Raw genomic sequence first — 15,533 nt, 5'->3', positions numbered from 1 at the left:
GGCGGGCTTACAACTCACTGGTTCAATGATAGAGCTGCTACCTAGAATCCCTCAATGGGGCTGGGGGAGATTCAGTGATAGAGCTCTACCTAGAATACCCTAATGAATAATGGGTGTGTGTGGGGGGAGAGGGATGGAATGTGGGGGGATGACTCAGTGGTAGAGCCCCTGCCTAGAATCCCCCAGTGAGGGGCTGGGGGCGTGGCTCTGTGGTAGAGTCCCTGCCTAGAATCCCCCAATAAGGGGATGGAGGTGGTGACTCAGTGGTAGAGCCTAACATGTGGAAGGCATGAGTTTTAGCTGAACACCCTCACACAGCAACTATTAATACCTGCAGCTGCCACCTCAGAGTCTAGCACACCCATCTGGGCTCTGCTCTCTAATCAGTTGTCCCTAGAGAAAGGCCACCTCCCCTCCTCTGGCTCACTGTAAGGAAGCCTTGCCTGACCCCAAAGCCACAGGCTTCAGCAAACAGGCAGGGCTAAAAGCTCCAAGCCATGAACCGGGCTGACCAGAACTCCCAAAGAAACCTGTGTTTCTCAACGCCCCCAACAGCCCTCACCAAGATTTAACCGTGGACAGAGTACACAGGTCCAGGCAACAAGCTACTTCTGTTCTGAGCTATACAGTGCCTTGAGGACTGTCAAACCAAGTGTCCCCATCCACCACCTCCTCAGTGACAGCCCTCAAATGGCTTCCTCACATGGGTTCATCTGACCCCTGCCACTCTTCATGGAGCCCTCAATGTCACCTCATTCTTGTCAAGGTCATTTGCAAACCTCTGTCTCTCAACCTGAGCCAGGAGGATGGTGAGGGAGGGCTCCTTTTTTTGTTTGTCTGTTTGTTTTTGTTGTTGTTTGTTTGTTTTGTTATTTTGAGGCAGGATTTCTCTGTGGCTTTGGAGGCTGTCCTGGAACTCGCTCTTGTAGACCAGGCTGGTCTCAAACTCAGAGATCTGCCTGCCTCTGCCTCCCGAGTGCTGGGATTAAAGGCGTGCGCCACCAACAACCTGATAAGTGCTTCTTTTGTGCAGGGCTCCGACCTGAGTCCCAGGAGTCTGCCTTGTATCCAATTCCTTTATTTGAGATAGAGTGCTTAGTAGTCTGAGTTCTGTAAAGCCCTAGGTTCGATCCCTAGCAACCTCTTTCCCCAAATGCTGGGCTTGGTGGCCTACAAGTGTCACCCTAGTACTTAAGAGGCTGAGGCAGGATAGCCTTGAGTTGATGTCATCCTGAGTTACATAGCTAAACCCTGGCCAGAAAATTTAATACTTGGGGCTTGGAAGGAAGGATCAGTGGTTGAAAGCACTTGCTGATCTTGGAAAGGACTGGGGTTCAGATCCCAGCACCACATGACAGCTCTTCCTGTAACTCCAGTTTCAGAAGATGAGACCCCACCCCACCTTGAGCAGGTCACTGTGGCGCACACTTTTAATCCCAGCACTCTAGAGGCAGAGGCAGATGGATCTCTGTGAGTTCAAGGTCAACCTGGTCTACAGAGTGAGTTCCAGGACAGCCAGGACCACACAGAGAAACCCTGTCTCAAAAAAAAAAAAAGAGAGAGAGAGAGAGAGAAGGTACCCTTAGGAAGACCTGGGCTCATGGCTGGCCTCAGTCACATAGTAAACTGAAAGTAAACCTCAGCCACAGATTTTCAGTCCACAGACAAAGCAAAAATGTTTAAGTCCATGTGCTTGATATGTAAGTGGAAGAAAATAGCCCTGACTCAGACGCAGACAAATTCCACAGGAATTAATCATGCGAATACATAAAACCTCCAACTATTAGAAGCATGAAGAAGCTGCAGGAAACTGTGTCTCTGATAGGAAGGGGGGCAAGATAAGGAGGTGAGTACTTCATGTTCTCGGGTCAGCTGGGAAGCCTGGCCAAGGGGCACAGTCACATGAAGAGTCATTGCTGACACCTTTCAACCCGTTTCACACAGGGAAGCCCATCCCTGCCAGGTCTAATTGTCCACCCCCAATTAAGGTTTGTGGGGCAAGTGGGAGCCACTGAGGGCAATTGAGCCAGAACATAAGGGAAGAGAGCATGTGGGAGTCTCTGCTGTCTAGCAGCTGTCAGCTGTCTCAGAGAAAGATGGAACTTGAGATAACCTTCAGACAGAGATTAGAATGCAGAGAGGGGGCAAAATGGTCCAAAAGTAGTGGACAGCAGTCCAAGACTGATGACTGGAGTTCCATCTCACACACTGAAGGCAAAGAACAGACTTCTTCCTGCAAGTTATCCTCTGACCTGATCTCTGTGTGCATACTATGAAGTGAGCACGCCTGCCTGAGCCCCCACACATAGTAAGTGTAACTTTATTTAAATGTATAGAAGGCACCCAGAATGGGCTTGGCACAGGTCTGGCACTGAGGCCACTCAGGAAATAAAAAAACGAGAACATTCCAGTCACAGTCCGATGGGTTCCCCCAGCTCAGCTGCCTGGGGATGAGAAGGTGGGGCACAAAAGTTGACAGTTTCTGGTCGTGGAGGCTGATCCAATACTTGTAGGATGGGAAGGGCTGGCTCTTTGCAACCACAATGCCAGATAATATGGACAGAAAGCCAAGTGTGAGGGGGGAGGAAGTGGTTGAAAAGCACCTGCCCAGGAGGCGTGAAGTCCTGCCCCACCCCGGGGGTGGATAAATAGGGTGTATGTGTTGGTCATCTCAACCCCTGGGAAAGAGGTACAAGAATCACCAGTTCAAGGTCAGTGCTGGGCTGCAGCTACATGAGTAACAACACTTGATGTGCAGCCATGGGGACCAAGACTGAATGCTAAGAATCCATTTGAGAAGTGAGGCTCTCAGCTGGGTGTGGTAGTGCACGCTTTTATTCCCAGTACTCAGGAGGTAGAAGCAGGCGGATCCCTGAGCTCAAGGTTAGCCTGGTCTACAGAGGGACCAGGACAGGGCCACATAGAGAAACCCTTTGGCAGGACATACACTCACACAATGGAGGACAGATGGATGGATGGAGGCATTGTATGTAACAATTTCGTCTCCTACACATAGATGAAAAACAGTCTATCCTTAAACAGGGAGGTAAACAAAAACAAAGTAGCTTCAAAAACTCACCGAGACTGACAGATCTACAGCCCCTCCCTGCCAGAGTGAACACTAAAGGAAGGCTAAGAGAATCTCTATCTCACAGGGGTGAAGCTGAGCTGCAAAAGTGGCGAGGACTCGGACAAAAAGAACTACCTGGAAGGGGTTAGGCCACCTGGAAAGGACACGCTCCACCCTGTGCAGCTGCCTGCAGGCTGTGCAGTGAGCTCCAGGTTCCCAGCTTTGTGAGATGTCACTCATGCTGGGGTGGCCTTGGTGATGCAGCTGTCGTAGAGTCATTTCTGCTCCTGTAAGTGACCCCAGCAAAGCTCACTGGTTCACCAAGTTGTTGGGCTTCGGTGGTATCTGTACTTAGGTCTGTGTGGGCTCCCTATCTGGGGTGAACAGATGAGTGTGTTGCATCTCCCCAGGAAATGAAATGGTGTTATACACCAGGCATAAGTCCAGCATGGTGGCATATACCATTAATCTCAGCAAGTTGTTCCTGGTCAGCCAGGACTACACAGTGATACCCTTAGAGAGAGGGGGGGGAGAGAGAGACAGAGAGAGAGAGAGAGAAACAGAGAGAGAGAGAGGGAGAGAGAGACAGAGAGAGAGAGAGACAGACAGACAGACACACACACACACACACACACACACACACACACACACACAGAATACGAAAGGGAAAAAGTAGTTCATAGCTTTGTATGCCTGTCACAGCCATTGATGGAGTGGGACAGGTGAATTCTGGTAGCTCACTGATTGACCAGTTTAAGAGTCTACCTCATAGCTGAGCGGTGGTGGCACATACCTCTAATCCCAGCACTCAGGAGCAGAGGCAAGCGAATCTCTGTGAGTTTAAGGCCAACCTAGTCTACAGAGGAAGTCCCCGGACAGTCTCAAAAGCTACAGAGAAATCTTGTCTTGGAAAAAAAGTCTACTCAGTGAGAGACCCTTGCTCAAGGAGAAGGTAGAGTAATAGAGGAAGATAAGGAGAAGGTAGAGTAATAGAGGAAGATAAGGCTGCCATCAGTGCGCTACGTTCACATGCTCACACCACAAATCCTTTGCCTGGTGAGATGGCCCAGAGGAGCGTAGTAGGCCTGCAGGTTGTACTCCACCTTACACTTGAAACTCAAGACATAAATGTGCACGTAATAAATAAATATTTTTTTCTGTTCTTTTGAGAGGATCTCTCCACACAGCCTTGGCTATCCTGGAAGTCACTCTGTAAACCAGCTGGCCTAGAGCTCCCAGAGACCATTTGCCTCTGCCTCCTAAGTGCTGGGACTAAAAGGTGTGCCCCACCATGCCTGGCAAGATACAATTTTTTTTTCCGAGACAGAGTTTCTTTGTGGCTTTGGAGGCTGTCCTGGAACTAGCTGTTGTAGACCAGGCTGGCCTCGAACTCCAGAGATCTGCCTGCCTCTGCCTCCCTAGTGCTAGGATTAAAGGTGTGCGCCACCAACGCCCGGCAAGATACAATTTTTTCAAAAGTTGTTCAAAAACAACAAGGGGACTGGAGACATGGTTCAGCAGTTAAGAGCTCATACTGCTCTCCCTGAGGCCCTGAGGATCTGAGTAACTCTAGCTCCAGGGGACCAAATACCTCTGGCCTCCTCTGGTGCCCACTGTTCACTACCTCTAGCTCACCCAGGTACCTCTCTCTCTCTCTCTCTCTCTCTCTCTCTCTCTCTCTCTCTCTCTCTCTCTCTCTCTCTCTCTCACACACACACACACACACACCACACACGTATGATCTGATCCCACTTGACAGGAAGATAAATCGAGGCCATTTGGTTTATCCACACAGTTGGTGACCAACATAGATTGAGCCCTCTGGTGTCTATCTGGCAATCCTCTGGCAGCTCCTGCACGTGGGGGTTTGAATGCAGCCTGTCCCCTCTGCTGCTCTAGCCCCACTGGGAGGCATTAAGACAATGACAATGTCCAAAACAATACAGAGAAAGCCTGTCTCGTAAAAACCAAAAAAAAAAAAAAAAAAAAAAAGACAATGACTAGGGGCAGACAGTCAGTCAGTGGTTGGCGAAGACAGCTGGGCCTTTGGGAGGTGATTAGGAAAAGAGATGTGTGCCTCTGGGTGAGCCCTAGTGGCTTTAAAATAGAGCTGGGTCTGGTGACACAAGACTGTCCCTTGCTACTGAGGAAAGTTGAGGAAGGAGGATGACAAGTTCAAGCACAGAGTGAGTGCAAGGCCACCCCTAATGTAGTCACCATCCTCTTTCCACACAGTGGAGGCCATGTGACCCCCTCAAGCTCCTGCTGCCTTACCCCCCCCCCCATGTGATGGACTGAACCGTGATCCAAAACAAACCATTTCTCCTTGTACCCCACCCCAAACAAGGTCAGCCTCATCAGCTTAGTGAGACACTGTCTCAAAACAGAGAGAGACACACAGAGAGACACAGAGAGAAAAAGAGAGAGCATGACTCAGCAATAGAACCCTTGCTACAATCTTCCATTGAGAGGCTGCCTAGTATCCCTGTCAACTTGATACAGCTAAAGTCATCTATGAGGAAACCCAATTGAGAAAATGCCTCTGTGATGGCCATTCTTGATTGTAAACTTGACTACCTCTTGAACTAAAACCCAAAAATAGAGAGCACATCTGTGAAGGATTTTTGCTTAATTTGAAGTAGGAAGAGCCACTTCTAATCCAGACTTTGATCTAGGAAGACACGCCTTTAATAACAGACCTAATCTGGGCCACTCCTTCTGCTGGAAGCCTATAAAAGAACATGGAAGAAGGAGGCTTTTGCTTTGAAATTGGTTGCTCTTGCCATGCTTGCAAGTCTTTAACAGAAATTGGAGCCCACTTTTTTGGAACTCCAGTAATGCTGAAAACCACCTGAGATACCCAGCATCATGGTGAGCAACTTCTGGATTCCTGGCCTTTACATTCACAGTCAGCCGTTGTTAGATTAGCTAGACTGCAGCCTGTATGTAAATCATTACAACAAATCCCCTTTATATACATATAGAGAGATTAATTCTGTAAGTTCTGTTACTCTAGACTCTAGAGAATCCTAATACAGCCTCCATAAGATCAGGCTGTAAGGCATTTTCTTAATTAGTGATTGATGGGGAAGGGAGTAGCCCCTAGTGGGTGAGGACATCCCTGGGCTAGTGGTCCTGGATTGTATAAGAAAGAAGACTGAGCAAGCTATGGGAAGCAAGTCAGTAAGCAGCGCACCTCCATGGCCTCTGCATCAGTTCCTGCCTCCAGGTTCCTGTCTGTTTTGAGTTCCTTCCTTCAATGAACACCTGGATTTAGTTTCCTTCAGTGGACTGTGATTCAGGTTATGTAAGCCAAATAAACTTTCCTCCCCCAGTTGCTTTTGGCCATGGTGTTTCATCACAGCAATAGTAACCCTAACTAAGACATTCCCTCAGTGAGGGCTGGGGCATGGTACATTGGTAGAATTCCTGCCTAGAATCCCCCATTAAGGGGCTGAAGGCATGGCTCAGTGGTAGAGCTTCTGCCTAGAATCCCCCAGTAAGGAGCTGAGGGTGTGGCTCTAAGGTGTTTGCCTACCATGGCAGTTGCCCTGGGTTCCATCCCTAGCATGGCAAGAATAAAAACACAACACAGCACAGGTGTGTGGGCTCATTGACTCTTGGATTCCTTCTAGCAAGAAAATCATCATATAAAGCCCCATGACCTTGGATCAAACTTGAAGCCAACTCTCTCTCTCTCTCTCTCTCTCTCTCTCTCTCTCTCTCTCTCTCTCTCTCTCTCTGTGCTTTGTGTAATTTACCGAATCTGCCTGGTGTTAAGAGCAAAAGAAACCAGAACAAGACTCAGGGAGAGGCAATGGTGGTGGGGGAGAGGGGCCGACTGGATTGTGAAAACACTTGGGGAAGGTCCTGAAGGCATGAGGGCTCATCTACCCAAGCACTGTGTGGGGGATAAGGGAAGCCACCGCACAGACAGTCTGTCATAATGCTGCCAGGACATCAAGTGACACCCAGCCCCTGCTACTTCCAAACACTGTAAGTCAAGGGCTCTCGTGTACAAGGCCTTGCCTACACAGCCCCTGCCTTCCCAGAAGTCTGGGCCTGGCCTAGAGAACGGGAATCTCAGTCACTCAGACAAGTCCCCTGACAAGAACTTGGGGGCAGTGCCTACGCAGTGAAGGCATGAAGAGAGAAAGATGGAGACAAGGGTCAGGCTGGTGAGCCCAGCACGAAGGTAATGGAGGCAGGAGGATGGTAAAATTGAGGCCAGTTGAGGCTGCAGAGTGAATTCTAGACCAGCCTGAACTCACCTCAAAAATTAATAATCCATTCATTAATTAAAACCTGGGCATTGTGGCACATGCCTTAATCCCAGCACTCAGGAAGTGGAGACAGTTGGCTCTCTGTGAGTTCTGAGGACAACCTAGTTACATATTGCACACCAAGACACCCAGGGTTAAAGGAGAGAGAACCTGTCTCAGAAAAATGAATGAATAAAAAAGCACATATAATAAAAGCTACAGGCGTCGTGGGTAGAGCCCTGGCTTCACTGGCTTTGCACGCCTGAGAAACCTGAGTTCCTCCTCTGCACCACATCAACTGAGCGGGGAGGGCGCTGCACGCCTGGCACAGCCATCAGAAGGTGAAGGGAGGTGGGTCAGGAGTTTAAAGCCAGCCCTGACTATGCAGAGTTTGAGGGCAGCTTGAGCTGCTAGTGATCCTGTCCCAAACACACACAGACACTTCAATTCAGAATTAAAGAAAAAGAAAAGGAACAGAAAAGCAACTGTCCTCACTTCCTCTCCCTGGGGGAGTTGAGTACTTCCTGTCTCTCTTTCCAGGTGCGGCCTGCAGCCCACAGCCCCAGCCCATCTGTAACCCTTGGTCTCCCATGCACTGGGTGATTTAGGAAGGTGACACTGTCTCACCACAGAGTCTCACCCACACCTCTAGTCTCTCCTCCTACACTATTCCCTCTCCGCTAATTCACAGGGCAACAAAACTGCACACTGTTCCTCCCCAGCAAAGCAGGGCCAATCTCATCCTTGGACAAGGCCACAAAGTATATATTTAAACAATTTTTGTTGTTGTTTTGTTTTGTTTGTTTGGTGTTTTTGTTTGTTTGTGTTTTTTTGTTTGTTTGTTTCTTTTTACGAGACAGGGTTTCTCTGTTTTGGAGGCTGTCGGTCCAGCCTGGCCTCGAACTCACAGAGATCTGCCTGCCTCTGCCTCCCGAGTGCTGGGATTAAAGGCGTGCGCCACCAACGCCCGGCTGTTGTTTTGTTTTTCTGTTTCTTTTTTTCTGAGACAGGGTTTCTCTGTATAGCCCTGGCTGTCCTAGAACTACTAACTCTGTAGACCAGGCTGACCTTGAACTCCCAGAGATACACCTGACTCTGCCTCCCAAAAGGCATGAGGCATCACTGTCTGGCCCAAAAATTTTTAATGAGATCTATTCATTTTATTTTACATGTGTGTCCTGCCTGTATGTTTGATGTCTGTGCACAATGCACATGCTTGGTGACTGCAGAGGTCACAAGAGAGAACCAGGTTCCCGGTTGATGATGGTTGTGAGTCACCACTGGGTGCTGGGAAAGGGTCCCTGGCAAGAGCAGCCAGCGCTCTTAACTGAGTCATCCCTGCAGTCCTGCCACAGGGCAATTCACTGAGCACGGGACCTTTTCTCTACACCACACAGCGGCTGGCGACCATCTATGACTCCAGTTCCAGAGGACACCCTGTTCTGACCTCTGTGGGCATTGCATGCAGGAGGTGCAGACACACACGCAGGCGAAACACCCATACACATGAGATAAAAGTCATGACTCTAAAAGCAGATGTGGGAGGAGTCCCTGAGGAACGGCTTCCTGGGTAAAAGCCTTGGTCTGAAGCATGAGGACCTGAGTTCCAGTCCTCAGCACCCACATAAAAGCCGTGGGTAAGCCAGGTGTTGGTGTGCGCCTTTAACCCCAGCACTTGGGAGACAGAGGCAGGCGGATCTCTGTGAGTTCGAGGCCAGCCTGGTCTACAGAGTGAGTTCCAGGACAGCCTCCAAAACCACACAGAAACCCTGTCTCAAAAAACCAAAAAAAAAAAAAAAGAGTCTGGGTGTAAAAACTGTCCCAGGGTTAGGGACAGACACTGTCTCAGAAATAAGTTGGAGAGCTGGACAGAAGGGTCAACAAGTAAACGCACCTGCCGCCAAGCCTGCTGCCCTGAGCCCCATCCCCCACTTATACTATGAAAAGTGGGCACTCACTTCCACGGCCTGTCCTCTCACACAATACATGAGTAAATGTATTTTTTTAAAGATTTATTTATTTATTACATATACAGTGTTCTGCCTACATACCAGAAGAGGACACCAGATTGAATTGTAGATGGTTGTGAGCCACCATGTGGTTGCCGGGAATTGAACTCAGGACCCCTGGAAGAGTAGTTAGTGCTCTTAACCTCTGAGCCATCTCTCCAGCCCCCATGAGTAAATGTATTTTTAAAAAACTTACGAAAGTGGTGAGCAACACAGGGAAACACCAGGTGTCAGCTGTGGTCCCCACATATGTACACATGAGCACCCTCCACATATATGTGGATGGGGGGCACTCAGCAGGCCCTGCCCCTCTCTGAGGATTGACAGGTAGCAACTGTTGCTGGGGAGGGAGCGATATTTCTTCCGTGGTGTGGCCACTGGTAAGGAGCCCACAGCCCTGTGAACAAACCCCACTCACTGTGTCTCACTGTGTCGACCAGGCTGGCCTCAAACTAACAGAAATCTGTCTGCCTCCCGGTGCTGGAACTAAAGGTGTGCGCCACCACACCGCCTTTTATTTCTTTATTTTTATTCATGTGCACATGTGTGGTGAGTGTGCCTGAGTTTATGTGTGCCATGTGCTTGGAGGAGGTGAATCCTGTAGAGGTGGAATTACGAGTGGTTGTGAGCTGCCATTTGGGTGCTGGGAATCAAGCTCCGGTCCCAGGTCCTCTGCTAGAACAGTAAACCCTCTCAACCACTGAGCCATCTAACCAGGTCCTCAAATTATTATTCTTACTTTTTTTTTTTTTTTTGGTTTTTCGAGACAGGGTTTCTCTGTATTGTTTTGGAGGCTATCGGTCCAGCCCAGTCTCAAACTCACAGAGATCCACCTGCGTCTGCCTCCCGAGTGCTGGGATTAAAGGCGTGCGCCACCACCGCCCGGCTATTCTTACTTATTTTTTAAGACAGGCTTCTGGTGTAACCTAGGCTGCCCTCAAACTCATTGGAGGCACGGATGACCCTGAGTTCCAATCTTCCTGCCTCCACCTTCTGAGAGCTGGGACACCACCACCTCTGGTTTATGAGGTGCTGGGGATGGACCTGGAGATTCATGTGTGCCTGGCAAGCGCTGTGCCAGAGAAGTCTGATTTTTAGCCAAGCTTCACTATGTGTTTCCCCTGTTCTGGGTTCTAGAATCTTCTCTTGCTTATGCCAAGGCTAGGCTGGCAGGAAGGCTGTGCTGTTAAGGACACCGGCTGGGCCCTGAGCCATTTCCCTTTCCTGTGGAGCTGCCCCTTCCTCCAGAATCATGTTATCTGCTGGGAAAGGCACTTCCTGCCCTGCCCAGGCTGCCTCACTCTGTTCCCAGACATAGGTTTGCCTGTCCATTAGTTCATAGAAAAGCTAAGTCCTCCATGTCACCCGTCCCAGGGTCACCTGAGCACAAAGGCCTTCCCAGATAACACGGAAAATACATGGTGCTTGACATGCCTGTCATCTCTTCACTTAGGAGATGGAGCAAGATGACAAATTGAAGGTCATTCTTGACGAGGCAGTGAGTTCAAGTCTGAACTGCACTCCATGGGATCCAGTGTCAAAAACCAAACAACCACTAGCCTTATGTATAATGACCATTGCTCATAGAGGTCATCCAGTCACCCAGAGTCATAGCACGTAAAGATTAGAATATTTTGGCAGTGGTGGCACACACCTTTAATCCCAGCTCAGGAGGCAGAGGCAGGTGGATCTCTGAGACAGGCCTGATCTACAGGACAACCAGGGCCACACAGAGAAACCCTGTCTCAAACAAACAAAAAACAAAAACCAGAGCCTTGATTTGAAAATGGGTCTATCTGTAGCCACTCTTATTGGGCACAATGACAAATGGGAAGCCACTACTCATAGGGGTTAGACATTATGCTCAAAAGAGAGCCAACACTGAGCTGTAGCACAATTGGTAGATTGCTTATCCAACAGACCTGGGTTCCTTCCTCAGCACTGAATAGCCTGGGTGTGGTGGTGCATACCTATAATCCAAAATTGGAAGCTGAAGGCAAGAGTATCAGTCTTTTGGCTACATGGTGAATTTAGAGAGAAAGTTTAAAGTATTTTGCAGGAATGTTATGGGGGTGTCTACACAGTATAGCTTTTTCATTTTGGTGAGGTGGGCTAAGTTACTGGCAAAACAAGATCCTGCCTATAATAAGGTATGGTGACCTGAAATCCCAGCTAGTCATAAAAGCTGAGGCTATCTAAGTTACATGGCAAGACCTCTCACAAAATTGCATGCTTGAGGCCTAGGTTCATTCAGTCCTCAGTATCTATAAGGCAGGAAGAAAGGGAGGGAGGGAGGAAGGAAGGAAGGAAGGAAGGAAAAGAGAAGACAAAAATTCCACTTACAAACAGTCAAGTAGGGCCGGGCGTTGGTGGCGCACGCCTTTAATCCCAGCACTCGGGAGGCAGAGGCAGGCGGATCCCTGTGAGTTCGAGGCCAGCCTGGTCTACAAAGTGAGTTCCAGGACAGCCTCCAAAGCCACAGAGAAACCTTGTCTCTAAAAACCAAAAAAAACAAAAACAAAAACAAAACAGTCAAGTAGGATGGCTGGCTTGGCAGACATGATGTGATTCTGACTGCAGACACCAGGTAGAGCCTCTTTCACAGGCTCCCTGAGTCTCGCACAGGAAAATATGAAGCAAGCTTGTGGTTTGTTTGCTGTTCCTTCTGCCTGGAACACACTTGTCTCAGTTCACCTCACCCAGCCCTCACTCTCCAACCTTCATCTCTTAAAATAGACGCCAGCGGCTCTTCCACCCGTGACATCGTGTCCGTTGCCCTACAACATTAACAACCTACCATTACATGCCCATTCTCTTGTCCACCCACAAGCGGCCCAAGGTCTGCCTGCTTAGTGAACTGCTGTGTTCTCTGGCAAGCCACTGCCTGTGAGAGTTTCATTGAACTCTTGGGGTCTGAAATGGAGGTGTTTGGCAGAGCAGCAGAGCGAGTTCTAGGCCCAGCCACTTGCTGAACATGCTTGAGGCCTCGGGTTTTGGCAATGCACCCACGTGGCCTTGAGGGTCCAGCCCTAGCCTGAGTGTGACATTGCCTTGAGTTCCAGTCTGCCCTTGCAGAACTTACTCCAGGCCCTATCCCCCCTTCCCCAGAGCTTTCTGGGCATGCGCAACACCATTTGGGTTCCAGTTCTAGCTAGACAAAAGAGCCACCAGCTCTCAATTCCATCTTACTGAGCAGGCGTGAGGAGTTCCATCCTAGCACGCACACAGCTTCCCTCTGCACACAAAAAGCAATCTCACCCTTTAGCCAAATTCAAGTCTGGGCAAATCATACCCTTGTTCAATCTGCCCATTCTTATTCCAAACAGACTCCAAGAAAACCAACGACACCCTCAAGAGTGGTACACAGCATACAATACCCTCAAGAGTGGTACACAGCATACTCAGGCTCCCAGACTGAGATTTCCACACCAGAGACAGACAGCCACACCCAAGAGTTGCACAGCAAGAGCAAAACCGGACCTGGGGCTTCAGACAGGGAGCCCCTCTGGTGACTGACAACCTCAAGCTCTCCAATTGGTCCCTGGAATACTAGGTCCTTTATGCTGGGCAGGGTAGGTCACAGCCTCTCCCATGCCCATTCACTTTTTTCTTTAGGGCACAGAATGGGGAAACATGGAGGAGGTTCAGGGAGAGCCTACTTGCTTTTCTAGTTATTTTTGAACCGTTTCCGGCCCCCTCCCCAAGACTCTAGAGTCTAGTAGCTTCCAGGAAGTTCCTGTCACACAAAATGAGAGACCAGGGGGAGGGATGGAGCCCCTCTGCCACAGTCTCAGCCATGCCACTTAAGGCTCATGACAGATTTGGGCCCAGAGAACCCAAAATAGATAAGAGGAAGGAGGCTCAGAGTTCAACACACCCGGTTCGTGGGAACCGGGAGTCGGGTGGGGTGAGAAAGCCGCATCCTGGCCCCACCCCCAGCTCCAAGTGAGTGAGGCCGCCCTCAGGCCTCACAGACGGTAGGGTCCCGGTCTCCTGGACCCTTTGAAATTACAGGCACCTGCAACAATTCGCTTGGGCACGGAAAGTTTCTGAATTGCTCCCCGCTCGCGCCTCATCAAAGGCACCCTCGTTTCTGCCCTTCCCTGGCCCTGCCCAACCCCAATATACAGGTTCGTCCAACCTTGCCTCAGTTTCCCTCACAAAAGCTTGGGATCGTTACTTCTGAATGTAAACCGCAGAGATGCAGAGAATATTGGTCCCTTGAGGAGACGGGACATGTAGAGGGGTAGGGGCCCACACTCCAAGCTATGACCGCGGAGCCTCCCCTTCCCCGCCCACCATCTAATCCGCCCAGATAACGGGACCTACAGGGGAGGAGCATGCGCCCTACTCCCCGGCCCATCGCTCGGGAGGAAAGAAGTAAGCTCGTGAATCCTAGGGAAGGGACACGGGGGACAGTCTGGGCCGGGCACAAACGCTCCGGCTGAGCCAGCGCCGGATGCAGAGGCCTGAGGGCGCGGGGAGAAGGGCCTTCGTCCTGGCTGCAGCCACGAGTGTTTTGTTTTAAGGCTGTCAGACGTCGTCCTTCCTCAAAACGCCCCCTCCTTCCCAAGTCAGCACAGGCGACCTCCAGGCCGGAGGCGGTTCCTACCATAGACTGCGTCCTTCCGATCGTCCTCCATGGCTGCAACCGAGGAGAGCGGAGTCTGAAAGCCAGCGCGACCCCAACCCAATCGGGCTGGAGACACCGCGCGCTGTAGGCCCCGCCCTGCCCCGCCTGACCCCGCCCCCAGGAGCGCACGCCAATGGGAACTCCGCGTCTGAGGGGCGTGGCCAGGGTTGGGAGTTGGGGGCGGCCCCCTTCCAGTTTCCAGTTAGCTCTCCCTGCGGACTCCTCTGGGTGAACCACAGCTAGTGGGTACCATCTGCTTGTCAGTGGTTCTTGTTTGTATGTTTTTGTTTTTTGAAGCAGGGTTCCTCTGTGTGGCACTGGCTGTCCTGGAACTCTCTGTGTAGACCAGGCTGGTCTCGGATTCAGAGATCCTTTTGCCTCTGCCTTCCAAATGCTGGGATTAAAGGCACGGGCCACTACAGCCCAGCAAGTCATTCTTTAATCCCAGCACTAGGGAAGCAGAATCAGGAGGATCTCCTTTAGTTCTGAGCCAATCAGATAGGGCTATACATAATGACAGCTTGTCTCAGAAAAGGGGGGGCGGGGCTGCAGCGATGACTTCGTGGCTAAGAGTACTTCCTGAGGCCCTGACTTCAGTTCCCAGCACCCACATCAGGAGACTCCCGTAACTCCATTTCTCCATTTCCTACAGAGGATCTGACACTCTCTTCTGGCTTCCACAGGTGCTCACATGTGTGTGGATACACATATACACATGGGCAGATAAAGACAAAAGGAAGAAAACAGTCAAGTAGCATGCAGATGAAATTCTAGCCAAGTTCATCTCAGATGGTCTCCCTGTTGAAACCCAGAGAAGCCATGGAAAGTAAAGGTGTTAGTGCCAGCCTTGATAATTACTATAAAAACCTTGGAAACCATGCATGCATGAACTTACACAGGCACACAAACAAATAAGAAATAAGTCATTAGTAAAGACTTTTTAACTTTTATTATTTTCATTTTATGGGTATGAGTGTTTGGCTACATGTGTGTATGTATGCACTCCAGGTGCATGTAGTGTCCTCAGAGGCCAGAAGAGGGCGATGAATCCCCAGGAACTGGAGTTACATGCAGTTGTGACCCACCATGTGGGTGCTGGGAATGGAACTCAGGTCCTCTACAAAAATAATAAATGTTTTTAATTGCTGAGTTATCTCTCTGTCTTAGGGTTACTGTTGCAGTGATAAAACACCATGACCAAAGGCAACTTGGGGAGGAGATGGTTTATTTCACTCACAGTTCCATATAACAGTTTATCATCAAAAGCAGTGAGGGCCAGAACTCTCACACAGGGCAGGAATAGATGTGAGGCCATGGAGGATGCTGCTTACAGGCTTGCTCCCCATGGCTTACTCAACCTGATTTCTTATAGAACCCAGGATTACCTGCTCAGGAGTGACAACACCAACCATGGGCTGGATCCTCCCCCATCAATCACTAATTAAGAAAATTCCCTAAAGGCTTGCTTACAGACCAATCTAATGGAGACATTTTCTAAATTGAGGTTCCCTCCTCTCTGATGACTCTGGTTTGTGTCAAATTGACATAAAACTAGCCAG

General features: G+C 49.8%; 1 protein-coding gene across 1 annotated transcript in view; it reads right to left on the bottom strand.

Annotated features, from left to right (window-relative positions):
- Positions 1-14,077, bottom strand: part of Slc44a2 (solute carrier family 44 member 2) — a 32,238-nt gene extending 18,161 nt beyond the window's left edge. The window contains exon 1 of the mRNA XM_040729750.1: positions 13,954-14,077. Within this exon, the coding sequence (XP_040585684.1) occupies positions 13,954-13,984 (31 nt within the window). The 5' untranslated portion in view covers positions 13,985-14,077. The remainder of the gene's footprint in view (positions 1-13,953) is intronic.
- Between the last annotated feature and the right edge of the window lie 1,456 nt (positions 14,078-15,533).

This window comes from Mesocricetus auratus, unplaced genomic scaffold (assembly GCF_017639785.1).
Source record: "Mesocricetus auratus isolate SY011 unplaced genomic scaffold, BCM_Maur_2.0 Super-Scaffold_100022, whole genome shotgun sequence".
NCBI classification, from domain to species: domain Eukaryota; kingdom Metazoa; phylum Chordata; class Mammalia; order Rodentia; family Cricetidae; genus Mesocricetus; species Mesocricetus auratus.
The sequence above is the reverse complement of the archived record's forward strand: the minus strand, read 5'-3'. Positions and strand labels throughout refer to the sequence as shown.